This window comes from Carcharodon carcharias, chromosome 11 (genome assembly GCF_017639515.1).
Source record: "Carcharodon carcharias isolate sCarCar2 chromosome 11, sCarCar2.pri, whole genome shotgun sequence".
Taxonomy (NCBI): Eukaryota; Metazoa; Chordata; class Chondrichthyes; order Lamniformes; family Lamnidae; genus Carcharodon; species Carcharodon carcharias.
Window position 1 is genome coordinate 99442887 of NC_054477.1, and position 18078 is coordinate 99460964.

The 18078-nt window shown below is 41.8% G+C and overlaps 1 protein-coding gene across 1 annotated transcript in view; it reads left to right on the top strand.

Moving 5' to 3' along the window:
* Positions 1-274: 274 nt before the first annotated feature.
* cep126 (centrosomal protein 126) overlaps positions 275-18078 on the top strand; it is a 180710-nt gene continuing 162906 nt past the window's right edge. The window contains exons 1-2 of the mRNA XM_041198710.1: positions 275-392; positions 12236-12352. Of these exons, the coding sequence (XP_041054644.1) occupies positions 364-392; positions 12236-12352 (146 nt within the window). The 5' untranslated portion in view covers positions 275-363. The remainder of the gene's footprint in view (positions 393-12235; positions 12353-18078) is intronic.

Genomic DNA, 18078 nt, shown 5'->3' on the forward strand with positions numbered 1-18078 from the left:
CTGAATGTGAGGATGACGATGAAACATTACAGCGGATCCCTGCTTCACAAAGATGTTGGGGGTAAGTGAGTGCGCAGACTCGGCCGTTGCTAGGGAAGCCGCGTCTCCGGTTGTTAAGATGGCGGGGCTGGTCTCGGGCTGCACATTTCCTCGCCTTTCCTGCAGAGTTTTAGCGCCGGATACCTGTGAGGAAGCGGCCCCGCGAGTGCTGGTAACTGCGACACCTGTTGCCGTCTGAAGTGTTGGAGAAAAATGGTGTTGGCATCGCCGCAATCAGCCGAGAAGACGTCGATGTGGATGGAGGGCGCTGCCCGGCTGAGGACAGTCTGACCCGGGGAGGAAGCGGCCTGAGGCAGCCCCAGGATGCAAATGCAACGCCCCGCTTCATACTCGTATCCTTTTCGTGTGCGGCTGGGGAAGGAGTTGGGCTCTTTGTAATGGCGCTGCGGGTGTTGTTCCTAACATTTTACAATAGTAACTTAATTATAACTTTTTTGATAAGTAGAATCATTGGCAACTTGTTACTCTAAATCACTTGTATGTGTTTGTATTTAGCCACACAACCTATTCAAGAAATTACTATTTGTTTATGTGAATTTTATTAAGATTAAGTACCAATCCAGAATTTCTTTTAATAGGGGTCAAGGGGAAGCTGCCCTCATCTGACTGAGGTGAAATTGGGACCAAGTTTCTGCTAAACTATAACAAGACTATATGCAAGATCTTTAGAGTGGCGATAATAGGGGACTTCAGTTATCTGAGTATAGGCTGGGATAGCAATATTGTCAAGGGCAGAGGAGGGGAAAAGTGTCCCAGGTGTGTTCAGGAGAATTTTCTTCCTCAGCATGTTTCCAGCCCAACTAGGAAGGAGGCATTGCTGGATCTGGTTTTTCTCATCACTACAATAAACATTCACTCCCTCTACCACTGACACACAGTGGCAGCAGTGTGTAACACCTACAAGACGGAGCAACTTACCAAGTACCTTCCAAACACTCTACCACCCATAAGGATAAGGGCAGCAGATACATGGGAACACTGCAAGTTCCCCTCCAAGTCACACGACATCCTGACTTGGAACTATATCACTGTTCCTTCACTGTCACCAGATCAAAATCTTGGAACTCCCTAACCGCACTCTGGATGTTCCTACAAAGCATAGACTACAGTGGTTTAAGGGCAGTTAAGGACGAGCAATAAATGCTGGCCTAGCCAGCAATGCCAACATCTCATGAATGAATATAAAAAAGGAATTTGAACTTCCAGTTAAAGCTGAAAGGATAACACAACAAGATTTCATGTTTTTAAGACCTAGACATTTACTATAACAAACAGACTAAAAGCACTCTTGACTAAACTATATTTTTATAGGCAATTTTGTACTTTAAACTATAGAACAGAACTTTTAACACAACTGAAAAAACCCACTATCAGTTGTACGTCATACTGACCTTTAAATAGATATTCAATTCTCTCAGAATCAATTCAAAATGATTCTTAGCTCCCAAGGGTGCAGTGAACCATAGAGACTTTCTGTCTTGAGCTTCTGACGTCTTGAGTGTCTCTCAGCTGAGCAATGGCAGACTAGCTTTGCCTGTGAGTTTTCACGAATATCTTAGAAACTCTTAAACTTTCAAAGCCCAGCTACATGGCAGTGTGAATCACATGGGCCTTGTATCCAGGTATAAATGCTAATAACTTATCCCGAAACCCCAACTCTCTTTTATCTTGGAAGTAAATGGATGGTTTAAAGCATAACTGTTTACAACTGACATTTTCAATACTTTTCTGTGACTTTGGAGACTCACAGTCTATCCACTGTTAGTACACAATCTGTTGCCATTGTCTCCAAATATAAACACCTTGCACCTTGCCAGTAAAACAAGCTGGGCACCCTTTAATCTCTAACAAACCAGCCAGGCTTGCTGTCAGGCTCATCATTTTACTTTAAATTAAAGACACAGTCCCAAAACATAACAATCTTTAAAACCTCATAATTGTAACACTTTAAAGAGGAGATGGTTTGGGTGTAGCTGAGGTATATTACCATGAGAAGTAAAGGTAGGGCAACCAAAGCCAAAGTTTCCTGGATGACGAAAGACATGGAGAGTAAGATTATGTAAAACAAAGGCGCTTATGGCAAATGTCAGTTTGATAATACAAGTGGGAACCAGGCTGAGTATAGAAAGTTCAAAAGGAAAGTGAAAAGGGAAAAAGGAAATAAGAGGGGCAAAGAGGGAGTATGAGAAGAGACTGGCAACTGATATAAAAAGGAGTACAAAAATCTTTGTTAGGCATATTAATAGTAAAAGGGGAGTAAGACGAGGGGTGAGACTGATTAGGGACCAACAGAAAGCCTCAAGCATGGAGGCAGGGGGTATGACTGAGGTACTAAATGAGCACCTACATCAGTCCTCACCAAGGAAGAAGATTCTTCCAAAGCCATGGTAAAAGAGGAGGTAGTTGAGATACTGGATAGACTAAAAATTAATGAGGAGGAGTATTAGAAAGACTGGCTATACTTAAAGTACTTAAAAGCAAAATACTGCAGATGCTGGAGATGTGAAATAAAAACAGGAAGTGCTGGAAAACTCATTAGGTGGCAGCATCTGTGGAGAGTGATACAGAGTTAATGTTTTGAGTCCAATATGATTCTTCTTTGGAACTGTTCCAAAATGACGTTCTTCAGACTCTTCTGAAGGTGAGCTATAATGGACACAATAAATTCAAAGTCTCTGAAACATATTGGCTATTTGCTTATGTAGATCTTTGCTGGAGGCTGCTATACATTTTCAGAATGCTGGTTAAGGTTATTTTTGTATTGAATTTTAGCCTGTGTTCTCGTTGCAATAGGGTTACTTGGTGTTTCTGTTTGTGGTATTATCCTGATTTGGTATCTGTTTCATTGCACTTTCATGCCATTTAGTGTTCGTACATGATGCAGTCTTAGTCCTGGGCATATGCTGAGAATTTTTGCTGGATTCCATGTACCATCAGTTGGGTGTTGTACTTGAACTTTCTGCCTGATACTTACCTGTATGCAGGTCATAGGCATCTTTCCTCTTTCCCTGTTTTTTAAGTATGCATCATGCACTCGTGGGAGTATTGATGAGTGATGACTGGGGAGGTTTGCCCGCAATTGCCTGCTGAATAGCAATTCTACAGGTAAGGCAATGGTCACACTGAGTAGTGTCGCTCTTAGATGCAGCATGGCAACTTGTAGATTGTGTTTTGTTTGATGGCACTTCATAATTAGGGATTTTACAGTTCAAACCATATGTTCTGCCATTCCATTGGATTTGGGTAATGCAGTGATGAAGTGGTATAGTTGACACCCACTTCTCACACTCACCATAAAGGGTCATCCAGCGTATTAAAATCTGTTGTCAGAAACAACCGCCTGTGGTGTCCGAATAGACTGAAGATCAAACTTAATGTTTCTGCAACAGTTGCCCTCAATATGTTGTGTAATTGACGGATAATGGGAAATTTGGAGAAGAAATCTGTTCCAATCAAAAAATCATCGTTATGGATGCTTAAGGGGTCAGCTGCGAGTCTGGCCCATGTTTGTGTGGGCACCTCATGAGGCAGTAGTGGTTCGTTCTGGTTGCTAAGCACGAAGTGCATTCCTTCATGGCCTTTTTGACATCTTGGTGGATTCCTGGCTAGTATATCATTTCTCTGGCTAATCTTCCGGTTCAATCAATTCCCATGGGTGCTTGCTACAGGCTGCTGCAACAATTGGAGAATATCAGGTTGCAGGGACCCCGGGATGACGACTTGCTTTTCCTTAAAGATGACTCCTTGAAATATTCTGAGTTCACCTCTATAGGCCAAAATGATCCTAAGCCTCTGGAGCATACTGGAAGGACGCTGGCCATCCACCAATCACTGTCTTCCATATTTGCTGTAGTGTAGGATCATTGAATGTTTCCTGCTGCAGCACTTGGCACTTAGATTGGCCAAAATACATAAGGTGACCATGCAGAATGTTCTTCTACTTTAATGTCCAAAAGATCAGCTTGCAGATCTAGGAAGATGTCTGCAATTTTTAACAGGTTAGGTAGATGGCTTAGTGTCGGATGTGACCATGGATTTACCTGGCTTGTAGCATATATCACAATTGTAGCCTTGTATTTTGACCAGTAGGTGATATAGTCTTGGTGGTGCACAAGTTAGGGATTTGCGTCCGATCATTTCAAGTGTCTTATGGTCCGTTTCCACAACAAACTTCTTTTCACGTAAGTAGATGGGGAACTGCTGGATGCTGAATACCAGTGCCAAGGTGTTGCATTCTGTATTTGAGTAATTAGCCTGGGCAGTGGACAAACTCTTGGTGGCAAAAGCAATAGGTTTCACTTTCTGGAGAAAGCATGCTCCGTTTGCATCAAACTCAAATGTAGTCTCTTCAATCAGTTTGTAAAGCTGTAGAGTTGACAGTCCTTCAGTTGATGACTTTTTAAGGTCATTAAAAATGTGTTGATTGTCCTCCTACCAAACAAGTACCTCTTCCTTCAGAAATTCACAAAGAGACTAGGCTTTCTGAGCAAAGTTAGGTATGTAGGGTGAAAGAAAATTAAATAAACCGAGGTAATGGCACTGATCATTTTTGTCTTGCGAAGTGGGCATTGCACTGACATCTTCCATCTTTCTTGTCAGGACAAATGCTTGTGTCAGAATAGATGGATTCAAAAAAGTTGACCTGTGTTGTGTTGATGTTGCACTTCTGATTGTTAAACACAAGATCTTCTCCAATAGCAGCTTCCATCAGATGGTGCAAGTTTCAGTTATGCTCATGTTTTGTTGTTTAACACTATGCAGATGTATTCTGAGGTCTCACATATGATCCTGTCCATATGTTGTTGGAAACTATCCTGGCTTCGAAAAGCCTGAATGGTAACTTCTGAAAACAGTATCTCCCAAAGGGTCTATGGAACGTTGGTAGCTGCTGGATGCCAGATGCACCAACCAGTAGCCATTCTTAACAATGAGTTCAGAAAAGAATTTGGCGTTTGCAAACTTGGGGTTCAGCTCCTCAAGTGGGGGAATTTTGTGAGGGCATCATTTTAGAGCCACGTTCAGAGACCCACCTTTCTTACTGACGCTCAGGATGGACCTACACTAATCTGTGTGGTGTTGGACTTTTCGGACTATGCCATCTCTCTCCTCTTATCCAGTTCGGCTTTCGTCTTGTTCTGGATGTGAATGCCATACTTATGTGGTGGATTGATGGGCAGAGTATCATCTGCATGCAGGTCTAATGCTGCATCACCCTTGAAACTTTCAGTCCCATTGATCCTGTCAGGATATAGGGTTATTAGGTTGGCTGTTGAAGTTATCAGGGGTGTCCTTGTGTTCTGTTGCCTTCCATCATTGAGTTTGGACGCTTTGGGTGGTAACTAAAGTTAAGATCCCTGTATGCCAGCAGGCCTGCAATCACTGGACCCATGATGCCCACAAAATTAAAATATCTGAGGTGACCAGGATGAGTTTTTGTAGCTGCCCTTGAGTGTAATAAGTCCCAGGAATGGAATTTCCAACTCATTGTATGCAATGAGTTCGATGTTGGTTGGTCGAATCATCACTTGCCACATCTGTGGGTACATATGTTTCAGTGTGCAAAATAGAAGGATGTTTTCACCTGAACCTGCATCCAGTTTTGCTGTTATTCTGACCCCGCATCTGTGGGCCTGTAATCTAGGCAATAGCAAAGGCGTCCATTGGTACCACTGTCCTAATGCACTCTTTTGTTCACTGTGCTGAATGTCAGCTCACATCGTGTGTCGATGGCCCACACATCCTCATCACCTGACCGTATAGCTTGGCTAGACATTTCATGGACCCTGTCTTGATGCTGCTTGGTATGCGCTTGGTTGTTTATAATGTATCTCTCCAGTTATTGGTTGTGGTTTCTCATGATGTTGAACCACCTGTGTTGGCTTTTGCTTTTTGCATTGGCACTTCCAGTGTTCTCTTGTGCCACATGCCTTGCATACAGCATTAAAAGCTTGACATTTTCTGGATGCATATATGAGGCCACACTGCCCTCATTGATTATTAGGCTTGCCTGCATTGGCTATTGAATGGCGGACAAATTAGCATAACCTAGACTCTTATGTACCCATTACCAAGACTTTGTACTTGTGGCTGCTTTGTCATAGTGCTCCCACAGTGTGACCTTTGGGTTGGTCAAAGGAGTCTTTTTGGAATGCCTCCATTGGGTGGATGCTGTCATGAGCTCAATTATTCTGTTGGCTGGCTCTGCTGCTATAAAGTCGCAATGAACCCCTGCAACAATCTCTGCACCTACTTATGAATTGATCAATGGTCTCTTGTTGCCAGAAAGGCATGAATTTCAGATGGTGTGTTCTGAAGTTGAGCTTCACTTGTAATTGATCTTTGAGTGTTGACCATATTTTATCTGGACTGTTAAGAAAGTCATCGGACAGACCTGAAGTGTTTCGTCTGTGGAGGTCTTCATTGCCTGTAGCAATATTAATTTTAATGATTTGTTTATCTGGTTCAGAAAAATTGAAGTCCAGAAAACATAGCTTGATGTATTTTCAGAACAAAGTAAACTCAGATAGGAGATCCATTGCCTTCCAATTGAGTGGACATTTAGTAGTCCCCTTTTGGCCTTTTGCAGGAAATTTAATGCTTTGTGACAGCTATTCAAGCTTCCGCTAGCTCTTTTAGAGTTAATTTAGCTTTGAGTTGCAGTACCTTTCATAGCCACTGCTTTAGCTGGTCAGGGTTACTGCCTGACTCCCGTTGTTGAGCTCTTGCTGATTTTTCCTGGGTTTAATTAAGCTTCGCCCACAAAGCAGTGACTTGGATGGGAATAAAAACAAAAATATCTGGAAGAACTCAGCAGGTCTGACAGCATCTGCGGAGAGGAATACAGTTAACGTTTCGAGTCCGTATGACTCTTCATCCGAACTTGGATGGGAAAATGGCTGCAGGAATTTAAAATAAAAGCAAACAGTGAAAACTTTTCAGAGGCTTCTTTTAGCCGTTAAGTGCTGTTTCTTTAAAAGTGTGGGCGTCGCTGGGTAGACCAGCATTTATTGCCCATCCCTAATTGTCCCTGAGAAGGTGGTGGTGAGCCGTCTCCTTGAATCACTGCAGGCAGTATGGTGTAAGTACACCCACAGTGCTGTTAGGAAGAGAGCCCCAGGATTTTGACCCAGTGACAAAAGGAACGACAGTATATTTCCAAGTCAGTATGGTGACTGACTTGGAGGGGAACTTCCAGGTGGTGATGTTCCCATCTATCTGCTGCCCTTGTCCTTCTAGATGGTAGTAGTCGTGGGTTTGGAAGGTGCTGTTGAAGGAACCTTGGTGAGTTCCTGCAGTGCATCTTATTGATGATATACACTGCTGCTAGTTCACGTCTGGGGTGGGGGGAGTGAATGTTTGTGGATGTGCCAGTCAAGCAGACTGCTTTGTCCTGGACAATGTCAAGCTTCTTGAGTGTTGTGGGAGTTGCACTCATCCAGGCAAATGGGGAGTATTCCATCACACTCCTGACTTGTGACTTGTAAATGGCAAACAGGCTTTGGGGAGTCAGGAAATGAGTTACTCACCGCACAATTCCTAGCCTCTGATCTGCTGTTGTAGCCACAGTATTTATATGGCTAGTCCAGTTAAGTTTCTGGTCAATGGTAACCCCCAAGATGATAGTGGGGATTCAGGAATGGTAATACCATTGAATATCAAGGGGCAATGGTTGGATTCTCTCTTGTTGGAGATTGTGTGGCATAAATGTCAATTGCCACTTGTCAGCCCAAGCCTGGATATTGCCCAGGTCTTGCTGCATTTGGAGATGGACTGCTTCAGTATCTGAGGAGACATAGATGTTGCTGAACATTGTGCAATCATCACCAAACATCCCCACTCCTGACCTTATGATGGAAAGAAGGTCATTGGACCTTCCCGAGGAACTCCTGCAATGATGTCCTGGAACTGAGTTGATCGACCTCCAAAAACCACAACTATCTTCCTTTGTGCTAGGTATGACTCCAACCAGTGGAGAGTTTTCCCCCTGATTCCTATTGACTCCAGTTTTGCTAGGGCTCCTTGATGCCACATTCTGTCAAATGATGATGGAGAGTAGACTGATGTGGTGGTAATTAGCCAGGTTGGATTTGTCCTGTTTTTTTGTGTACAGGAAGTAACCGGGTGTGGGTGGATGCCGGTGCAGCTGTGCTGTACGGTGTAACTGTACATGTTCACTGATGATTGCACAATGGTTTCAAGATCATCATTAGACTTTTAATTCCAGATTTTCATTGAATTCAAATTCCACCATCTGCCATGCCAGGATTCGAACCCAGGTCCCCAGAGCATTACCCTGGGTCTCTAGATTACTAGTCCAGTTAGACAATACCACTATGCCATCGCCCCCCCCCCCCCCCCCACTTGATGCTATGCTCAGTCAAATGCTGCCTTGATCTCAAGGGAAGTCACTGTAACCTCACCTCTTGAGTTCAGCTCATTTGTCCATGTTTGGACCAAGGCTGTAATGAGGTAGCGGCTGAGTGGGTCTGGTGGAACCCAAGCTGAGCATCAGTGAGCAGGTTATTGCTGAGTAAGTGCAGCTTGATAACACTGTCGATCACCCCTTCCATCACATTGTCGATGATCAAGAGTAGACTGATGGGGTAGTAATTGACTGGGTTGGATTAGTTGTGATTTTTGTGGATAGGACATATCTGGGCAATTTTCCACATTGCTGTGTAGATGCCAATGTTGGAGCTGTACTAGAATAGCTTAACTAGGGGTGCAGCTAGTTCTCGAAGATATGTTCAGTACTATTGCCAGGATTTTGTCAGGGCCCATAGCCTTTGCAGTATCCGGTGCCTTCACCCATTTATTGAGATCACGTGGAGTGAATCGAATTGGCTGAAGACTGGCATCTGTGATTCTGTGAACCTCAGGAGGAGGTTGAGATGGATCGCCTGCTGTTATTGGATTGTTTCTTCTTCCCAGCCCAGTCTACAGTATTTAACTTCCCCCAGACCTCCTATAGTTACAGTAAGCAGTAATTAATTCTCCTGCCTGTGGAGTTCTGCTTTAAGTGAGACCACTTGGAGTTTGCTCTTTAATTTCTGTTCCTGCTTAAACTTTGCAGCAGGTAAACTTTAACTATTTGCGCTCTCCCAGGCTTGAACAATCTTACTGGGACCTAGTACCTGCTGGCTGGAGCAAGGTGAGATCCCAGAATGAAAGGATAGTATGTACAGGATTCCTACAGAGCTGCAGAATCACTTGCGGTGAGTTTTGATGGCTGATTCACTTTCATACTGTTGTTTTCTTCTGCTGGATGTGAAGGGGTTGAGACTTATAATCTGCTCAGTCAAATCTTCAAAACCATGCTGCCACCATGTTATATTTTTCTTCTCTTCGACATAAATGTACTAATTGTACACAAGGGTTGATGAAACAATAATATTGCTTCTTAATTTAAAAATAAGACTATAAAATGGTGTTCACTAGGAGGCTAAGAACAGAACAGCTGTTCTCTCCTCCTGCTGCTTGCAAGTCACGGGGCGAATACCAAAACATCTTTTCAAGGTAGTAATGAATTGACACAGTTTAAGATACACCCCCTTAAGGGTGCATGTCATCATCTCACAACAGTACCCAACATAAGTTGCCTGTTAATTCATGTTGGTTTAAGTGGATTTTGATTATTGTTTAAGTAAAAGCTACAAAAAGTGGAATCTTGTTGGTTTCTTCATTTGAGAGTCATTCAGTAAATTTTGTTATTTAGGGGATTGTAACATATAAGGGAGTGCTGTGAATGGTAGGCGTATTCTGTCGCTAGAGATATTAAAACAATATGACTTAAATTAAGGCTTTCGTTGTATTTGAAAATTTTACTAGGGCTCTCAGAAACAGTGGTAGCTTTCCATTGATGAAAATTTGCTCAACACACCAAAGAGAAATGACTAATCGAGTTCTATGTTGAGAACACCCTGAAAGCTGAAGGGAGTTTACCCAGGACTCATATGGGATAAGTTTCCTACAGGATAATCTGGCTATAATAGTGGGAATGAAAGGATACAAAAGGATGAGGTGAAATAGTTAGATAATTATAAAAGGGGAGTACTGCAAAAGTTTGTGGAAATCCCAAAGCTCTTACAGCTGAGAATGACACCATCAGTAAAACATACTCATCAGCAATACTCAGTTTGAGTTCTGCAAGAACCATTCAGCTAATGACCTTATCATAGGTTTGATCAAGACATAGAGGCAAGAACTGAAAGCCAATGATAAGCTAGAAATAGTTGCCTTTGATGTCAAGGCATTATTTGATTGAGTATAGTTCCAAGGCACCTAAACAAAACTGAGTATAGTGGTTCCAAAGGGAAAATACTCCAGTGATTGGAGTCAGAACCATCTTCATTGTGTGAGGTGTGGTTGCCAGAGGCCAGTAATCACAACTGCAGGACACCCACCCAGGAGTATCTCAGGGAAATACCCTGTGCTTGGCGATCTTCAGCTGTATCATCGGTGTCTCTCCATCAGTCATTAGGTCAGGAGTGGGACAGTTCCACAGTGTTCAACTCTACTCACAACTCCTTTGATAATGAAGCAACACATCCTAGCCTTAACTAGGACCTGGAAAATGTTCAGCTTTGGGCCGACAAATGGCAGGTAATATTTGTGCCATGTAAGTGGTGGGTAACAATGAACAAGAAAAATCTAACCAGAAACTAGAAATTGTGAGTTAGGGGTCACCAAACCCAGGGCTGGAGACAGGAGCAACTTTACATTTAAGGCAAAGGACCACAGAACTCAAGGTTGGAGTCAGGAGACATTGAACGTTCCAGTTAAAGGGTCACTAATCCCAAAGCTGAAGACAGGAGCAGCTGGACATTTTTGATAAAGGGTATGGGGGTGTCCTGTATGCCATTTTCCAATGTTCAGCTCTTAGGAAATGGACTCCTAGTATTGTGATGGTTGTGAGCAGTAGTTTGATTCAAATGACACAGTAAGCGAATTGATTTTGCAGTTTTTAGGATCTTTTTAACCATTTTTCTCTCAGGTTCTCATTAGCCTTTTGTGCCAACTCAGTTTTTTTGTTCTACATGATAACTGGCACAAATGAGAATCCTCATACATGAAATATGTGGAAAGAGGACTACTGGAGAATGGCCATGCAGGGCAGACTGCATGAGAGATGCTTTGCACCCTACCACCAGTCCCTACCTGATCTGTATCTACAGGTGGACATGAACATACCCTTTGGCAGACAGCTTGTACTTTCCTGCATTAAAACAGTAAATGCGCGTCAAAAACATGTAATTGTCTATAAGGCACGATTGGACGTCCTGATAGGTGCCATATAAATGCAAGTGTTTTCTTTTGAGAAGGCATCTGCTTCCATAATAAACTATGGTTAATAGGCCTGGTGATATGAAGATAAGTCAATGCGTGACTAACAAATGTTTGATTGGTGCCATTCATCATCTATTATTATTGTAGGCCTTGACATGCCTAATTGGCAGTAGCCATGGACATCTATTCAAACAATCAGCTTCAGAGCTATGCCATTTGCTGCTAGGACACCTAGAGCAAGCGTGAGCACAGGAATGACATATATAGCGACAGTACTGGTCAATTGTGGCTAGAAGCTTGGGGCTCCATCTCCTTCTAGGCTTGCTGCAATACTGATCAATAAGAATGATGCTATAGAGAGTCTTAGAGGATGAATGTCTTCAACTGTCACATGTAGCACTACCTCCATTTTAACCATCATCAAACAGGATGCATGTACTTAGTTACCCAGTCACTTGCCTACAGACTCATTTCATTTATAACTTCACTTTTAACTGTCACCCTTTTTACAACCTCTTCCCCTGTAAATCTTGGATTGAACTTTCCTCCGAGTCTTTCCTAAGGCTAAAAGGCAGTCCGCTTTAAATTCACTACATTTGCTCCCAGGATGCGTCCAAACCTGTACCTGAAACTCCTGTATGTATAATTAAGAAAATTGGGAAAGAAAAGTACATTTCCATTTAGGCCTACAAAGCACCTGTTTCAAGCAACTTGGGTGCAAACTGGACATGTGGGAAAAGACAGGATTATAATTTGTGGCTTGAAGAAATGTGTTCATAACCTAGCCAAATATCAGATGAGATGGGTAGATTTTGACAGAAATGGATTCTACTAATTTAAGATTGGCTCGCTGTTAATTTAGTATTTTTTCTTAACTTTCATTTCATAGAAATATAAAAACACAGGTGGAAGAATTGGATGAAGAACGACAACGATTGTTAGAAGAACAAAAAATAAACAGAGCCAAAGCTCGTAAACTTACTTTGCAGACAATCCAAAGACGAAAGTAAGTACAGTATAAAGAAGCAGCAAATTAAGGTTTTTGATTTTTGTGCACATAATAGCATTTGTCGTGCATTGTTTAATCTTGTTTTTGAATGTCCCTATGCTTGTATTACATACTATTTTTTGCCAACGTGACATGGCCAGAAAACCTTGCAGCCTTCTTTGAAGCCTGACTAGTTTGCATGAAAAATGTTGAATGTTTGTTAATGCTATGGGTAGGAAATAGTAAAAGCTGGAATTTGGAAATCAGGCAGGTACTCCTAAAAAAAATTCCTTGACAAATCAAATTGCTCGTTTGGCAATCTTTCTATTTGACATAATAGTGGGTGATTACATGTTGCCAACCTAATTATTATTTCAGTGTGAGATGAAGCATACAGATAAGAAGTGGTGTTCTATAGTTTGTTCGAATTATTTATTACTATTAAACCTGTAAATTGATCACTGTTTACATATCACAAAAATATGATAATGTTACAAACCCTGTCAGGATCAATAGTCCAAAATAACCAAATTTACCAAACAACCCACCAGATGAAGACAATACTGGACAAGGTTTCATATTTTGTGGCTTTACTTTAACAGGAATCAGAATCAATGCAAATTAAACATGAACTAACAGACAAATCATGGTTGGTATGAACTATAAATTGCAGATGGAATAGCAGATGCAACAAAGACGATCTCATGGATGTAGTAGGCAATCCTTTCTGCCTGTGTGATCCCATTATCAGCCACACAGTTCTTCTAAGCAGAATTCCAGTCCCTTTACCTTAAAGGACTTAGCCAATTTTCTGCATACAGCAGTTCCTGTGTTAACAGGGTTCTGCCCTCACAGTCTTACATATAATGGTGCACTTCTTTCCCAAACCTTCTCAGCTCTCAGTTCCTTTCTTTTCTCGGTCTCTCTGCTCTTACCTGTGTGCCACATGGCCTCTTGTATTTTAACTTCTTGCCTGCTGGTACTGCTTCCAGTTCAAGGATCGTCAAGTCACATGGTCCAGAATTTCTTATCCAGAAATTATAATTGATCCCTTTACAATTGATACAAACTCTTAAAGGCCCTTTACAAACATTTTTAAAAGTAAATACAAATTTCCCAAACAAAATTTTCATTACTGTTACTGCTTCCATGGTCAAAGACCATTGCAATAAGCGGATGTTTAAAGCACGTCAAACTAAATTGCAGGGTAATTGTGAAATCATTAAAATTCCAAAACACTATCCTGAGTAATTTTATATGACAAATTTTGTAACATTTGGGTAATGGAAGGATTTTCAAAATCCACTCTATAAGATAATATTCAATTCCTTTTGCTTCTCTTCAGAGTTGCCTGGCTGCATTCTTGAAAATCCTCTTAGCTGGAAGAAGTTTAAGTATGTCACAAAGTTAGTTTCTTTTTCTTTGTAACTGCACAATTAAATAAAAATAAATTTGAAATTTAGCTAGTGGACTTGGAATTGAATTGGGTAGCTTTAAAACTGGAACACTGCAATTGATACATTAAATGCTAATTTTGATCCTACATATGCTGTCACGCTTTAATTGCTGGTTCTTCAAGTTTTATTGTTACCAAAATGTTATATGGCACTAATGTGATAAATACTGGTATAAATGTGAACTCGACATTTACATTAAAGACACAGGAACAATAATGAATGATATAATGTTTGTGATACAAATGTTAAGTGATTAATAATGGGACATGTCTGGGCAAATACTTGATCCAGAAATTGAAAGGGACCAAACTATATAAGCAAATAACAAACAGAGAATATGTGTTGTAGTAACAGAGTTATGAATGTTACCCTTTTTGATATTGGCTCCTAATTTGCTTTCAAAATAATAGCAACCCTAATGGCACTCGCCAAATGCTACAGCAACTTCAAGTGAGACCAGATACATGGTTAAACGTGAAAATCCTTCAGTTCTTGTCCGAGGTGTGCAGCCCTACTATTCTTGTGAAATGGCATCGTGCTGCTTGCCTCACCATTGAAATAAGTTGAATGGCATGAAGTTGCTGCATTTGCTTGGTAGCTATGAACTAGGCCACTTTGAGGACCCGCTTTGAAGACCAATCAGCTGAAACGCATCAGGCTTGTTATGTTGGTTGGGGGCACGGCTGCTTTTGTGGGTGGGCCCAATCCTGAGGATCGTGATTTTTAAACCAATATTAAGATCTTGGAAACTCATTTCCCACTTGACCTAACTTATGCTTAAGTTTCTACAACCTTTTGCACTGGTTCACTGATTGCAGAAATTCGATCAGTCTTTAACTTCTTTTGAAATTTACTTTCCTGAGTTATTTTGGAGTTAATGGCATCATTATTACTTGATTAATGCTGATCATATGTTACTTCTTGATTATTTAGTTCTTTGTTGTTAGGTGTGACACTTACTTTGCACCTGTTCTTTCTTTTCCTTCTTGGTTGCTAAATTTATTTATTACAAGCAGGTAATGATCTGAGAGAGTTGCAGCTAAGTGAGGAGAATATCAGAAATAAATAAAAATGTCAAAAGTAAACTGGTCAATCTTTTCAGAAGAATTCATTCTAAATGTACATTGTGTATACACTAATAGGCTACTCGTGATCATGTTGCATACATGTACAGCCTTTGCTGTATATTTTTCATGTGTGTTGTAATAACAGAGTTATGAATGTTACCCTTTTTGATATTGGCTCCTAATTTGCTTTCAAAATAGCAAGCCTAATGGCACTCGCCAAATGCTACAGCAACTTCAAATGAGAGCAGATTTATATGGTTAAACATGGAAACCCTTCAGTTCTTGTCCTAGGTGTGCATCCCTACTATTCTCCTTGTGAAAATGGCATTTTGCTGCTTGCCTCACCATTGAAATGCATTGAATGGCATGAGGTTGCTGGTAAATTATTTTTAAAAGAGATTTTTTACATGCATTTTTGCACTGATAAGTTGTGTTTTTTTAAAAATCTGCTTCATTTGTAGTTCAGCCACAAGCAGGAGAGCTTGAGGTGTTCAGATTAATGCTAATCAATGTTCTCCCTAAGCTGCATGTGTGCACGGCCACACAAAAATCTGGAAGACACTACACAGGCTATTCACAAGCTGCTTCCATTAAGGCACCATGCAAAAATGTTAAAGGTGTACAGTGCATTGAAATAAACAGGTCACGTAAAACAAAGAAAACTTAGTGGGATCACTGGCGTCAACTGTTTTTTCACAAGTTAAACATTCTATCCCTTTTTCAACTGGCAGGAATGTGAATTCTGTATCTCTACTCTAAATTTCTGAATCTTGCTGAATTTTTCCACAGAAATGGGCCTTCATTGTTTAATGGTTTTTATTGGAAAATATCAACAAAGTTGAAACTTGGTCTTTTAGGATTACATCTTATCTACAATGGTTGTTTCGAAAACCATTTCTGATTTGTAGCCACAGAAGCCTTTGATACTAAAATAGGTATCCAGTAGCCTGCCACTTCCTGGTTAGGGATATATGGAATCTTACAAAATATGGCCCATTGTTTTATTTATTTTAAGGGAAATGTAAGAATTTTGTAGTCATTAATAATTTACCTTGCTGTGAAAGTTACCTTTTTACAGCTAAAACAAAGCAGTATGTATGATTATAAGTCCTGAATCGTGATTTAATAATGCAATTTTTTGGACCAAATTTCACCTGACTTTATATTCTATGATGTTTTTAAAAGATTGTGGCCTGGATTTTCACTCTTGAGTTGGGTAGCGGGAGTCAGGAAATCTCCTAACTTGCTGTGTCCGCCTTGGGACCTCATTCAGCTGAATAGGGTAATCTTTGCTCTGGGTATGGAGGAGTGGTGGGGAGCAGTGACGGTATGGAGTCCGGCCCGCTGCCCCCGGACGCAGATTGGAGGTGGCCATAAGAGCTGCTGAGTGCCGAGTGGGATGTTTAAAAGGCCCGCCTCCGTTCTATGGGACATTATCCCAGTTGTTTTGTTTAATATTAGGTCCTCTAGCCCTCAGCCCTCACACCCTCTCACACCTTCACCCACTCCTCATGCCAACCCATGGCCCCTTAAAACCCATGCCAACTTGATGCCAGCTCATGCCATCTTGTACACTACCCTTTGTCCTTAAATCCTTCATGCCAACTCACCCAATATCATAGTCAGACCTCAGGAGCCATATTGAGATAAAATAAAATAAAGTTCTAGCTCTTTATCACAGCCTTTATTGTAAATTTTAAAAACTCCATTCATGGGGTCATGGGTGGCAGCGGCGTAGTGGTATTGTCATTGGGCTAGCAATCTAGCGAGCCGGGGTAATTCTCTGAGGGCCTGGGCTTGAATCCCACCATGGCAGATGGTGGAATTTGAATTCAATCAATAAAAACCTGGAACTAAAAGTCTAATTATGACCACAAAACCATTGTTGATTGTTGTAAAAACCCAGCTGGGTTCACTAATGTCCTTTAGGGAAGGAAATCTGCTGTCCTTACCTGATCTGACCTACATGTGATTCCAGGACCACAGCAATGTGGTTGACTCTTAAAAGCCCTTTGAAATAGCTTAGCAAGTCGCTCAGTTGTGTCAATCCACCCGAAAGTCTGTAAGGAACGAAGCTGACTTGGGCATCGGAAATGACAATGGTAAACTCAGCCATGTTGACCCGGCAAAGTTCTCCTTACTAACATTTGGGGGTTTGTGCCAAAATTACGAGAGCTGTCCCATAGACTAGTCAAGAAACAACCAGAGTCATATTCATGGAATCATACCTTACAGATAATGTCCTGTCCCACCGGCAGGACAGACCCAGCAGAGGTGGCGGCACAGTGAGATACAGTCGGGAGGGTGTTGTCCTGGGAGTCCTCAACATCGACTCTAGCCTCCATGAAGTCACGTAGCATCAGGTCAAACATGGGCATGGAAACTGACTGCTGATTACCACGTACTTCCCCCCCGCCCCCCCCACCTCAAAAGCTAATGAATCAGCACTCCTCCGTGTTGAACATCACTTAGAGGAAGCACGGAGGGTGGAAAGGGCACAGAATATACTTTGGGTGGGGGACTACAATGTCCATCACCAAGAGTAGCTCAGTAGCACCACTACAGACCAAGGTGGCTGAGTCCTTAAGGACATAGCTGCTAGACTGGGTCTGCGACAGGTGGTAAGGGAACCAACAAGAGGGAAATCATACCTGACCTCATCCTCATCTATCTGCCTGCCACAGATGCATCTCTCCATGACAGTATTGGTCGGAGTGATCACCGCACAGCCCTTGTGGAGACATTGAGGATACCCTCCATTGTGTTGTGTGGCACTACCACTGTGCTAAATGGGATAGATTTCGAACAGGTCTAGCAACTCAAGACTGGGTACCCGGGAGCCACTATGGTCCATCAGCAGCAGCAGAATTGTACTGGACTACAATCTGTAACCTCATGGCCTGGCATATCCCCCATTTTACCATTAACACGAAGCCAGGGGATCAACCTTGGTTCAATGAAGAGTGCAGGAGGGCATGCTAACAGCAGTACCAGGCATACCTAAAAATGAGGTGGCAACCTGGTGATCTCAGGACTATTTGTCTGCCAAACAGCATAAGCAGCAAGTAAAAGACCGAACTAAGAGATTCCACAAAAAATGGATCAGGTCTAAGCTCTGCAGTCCTGCTACATCCAGTCATGAATGGTGGTGGATAAATAAACACTGGAGTAGGAGGCTCCACAAATAGCCCCATCCTTCATGAAGGGGGAGTTCAGCACA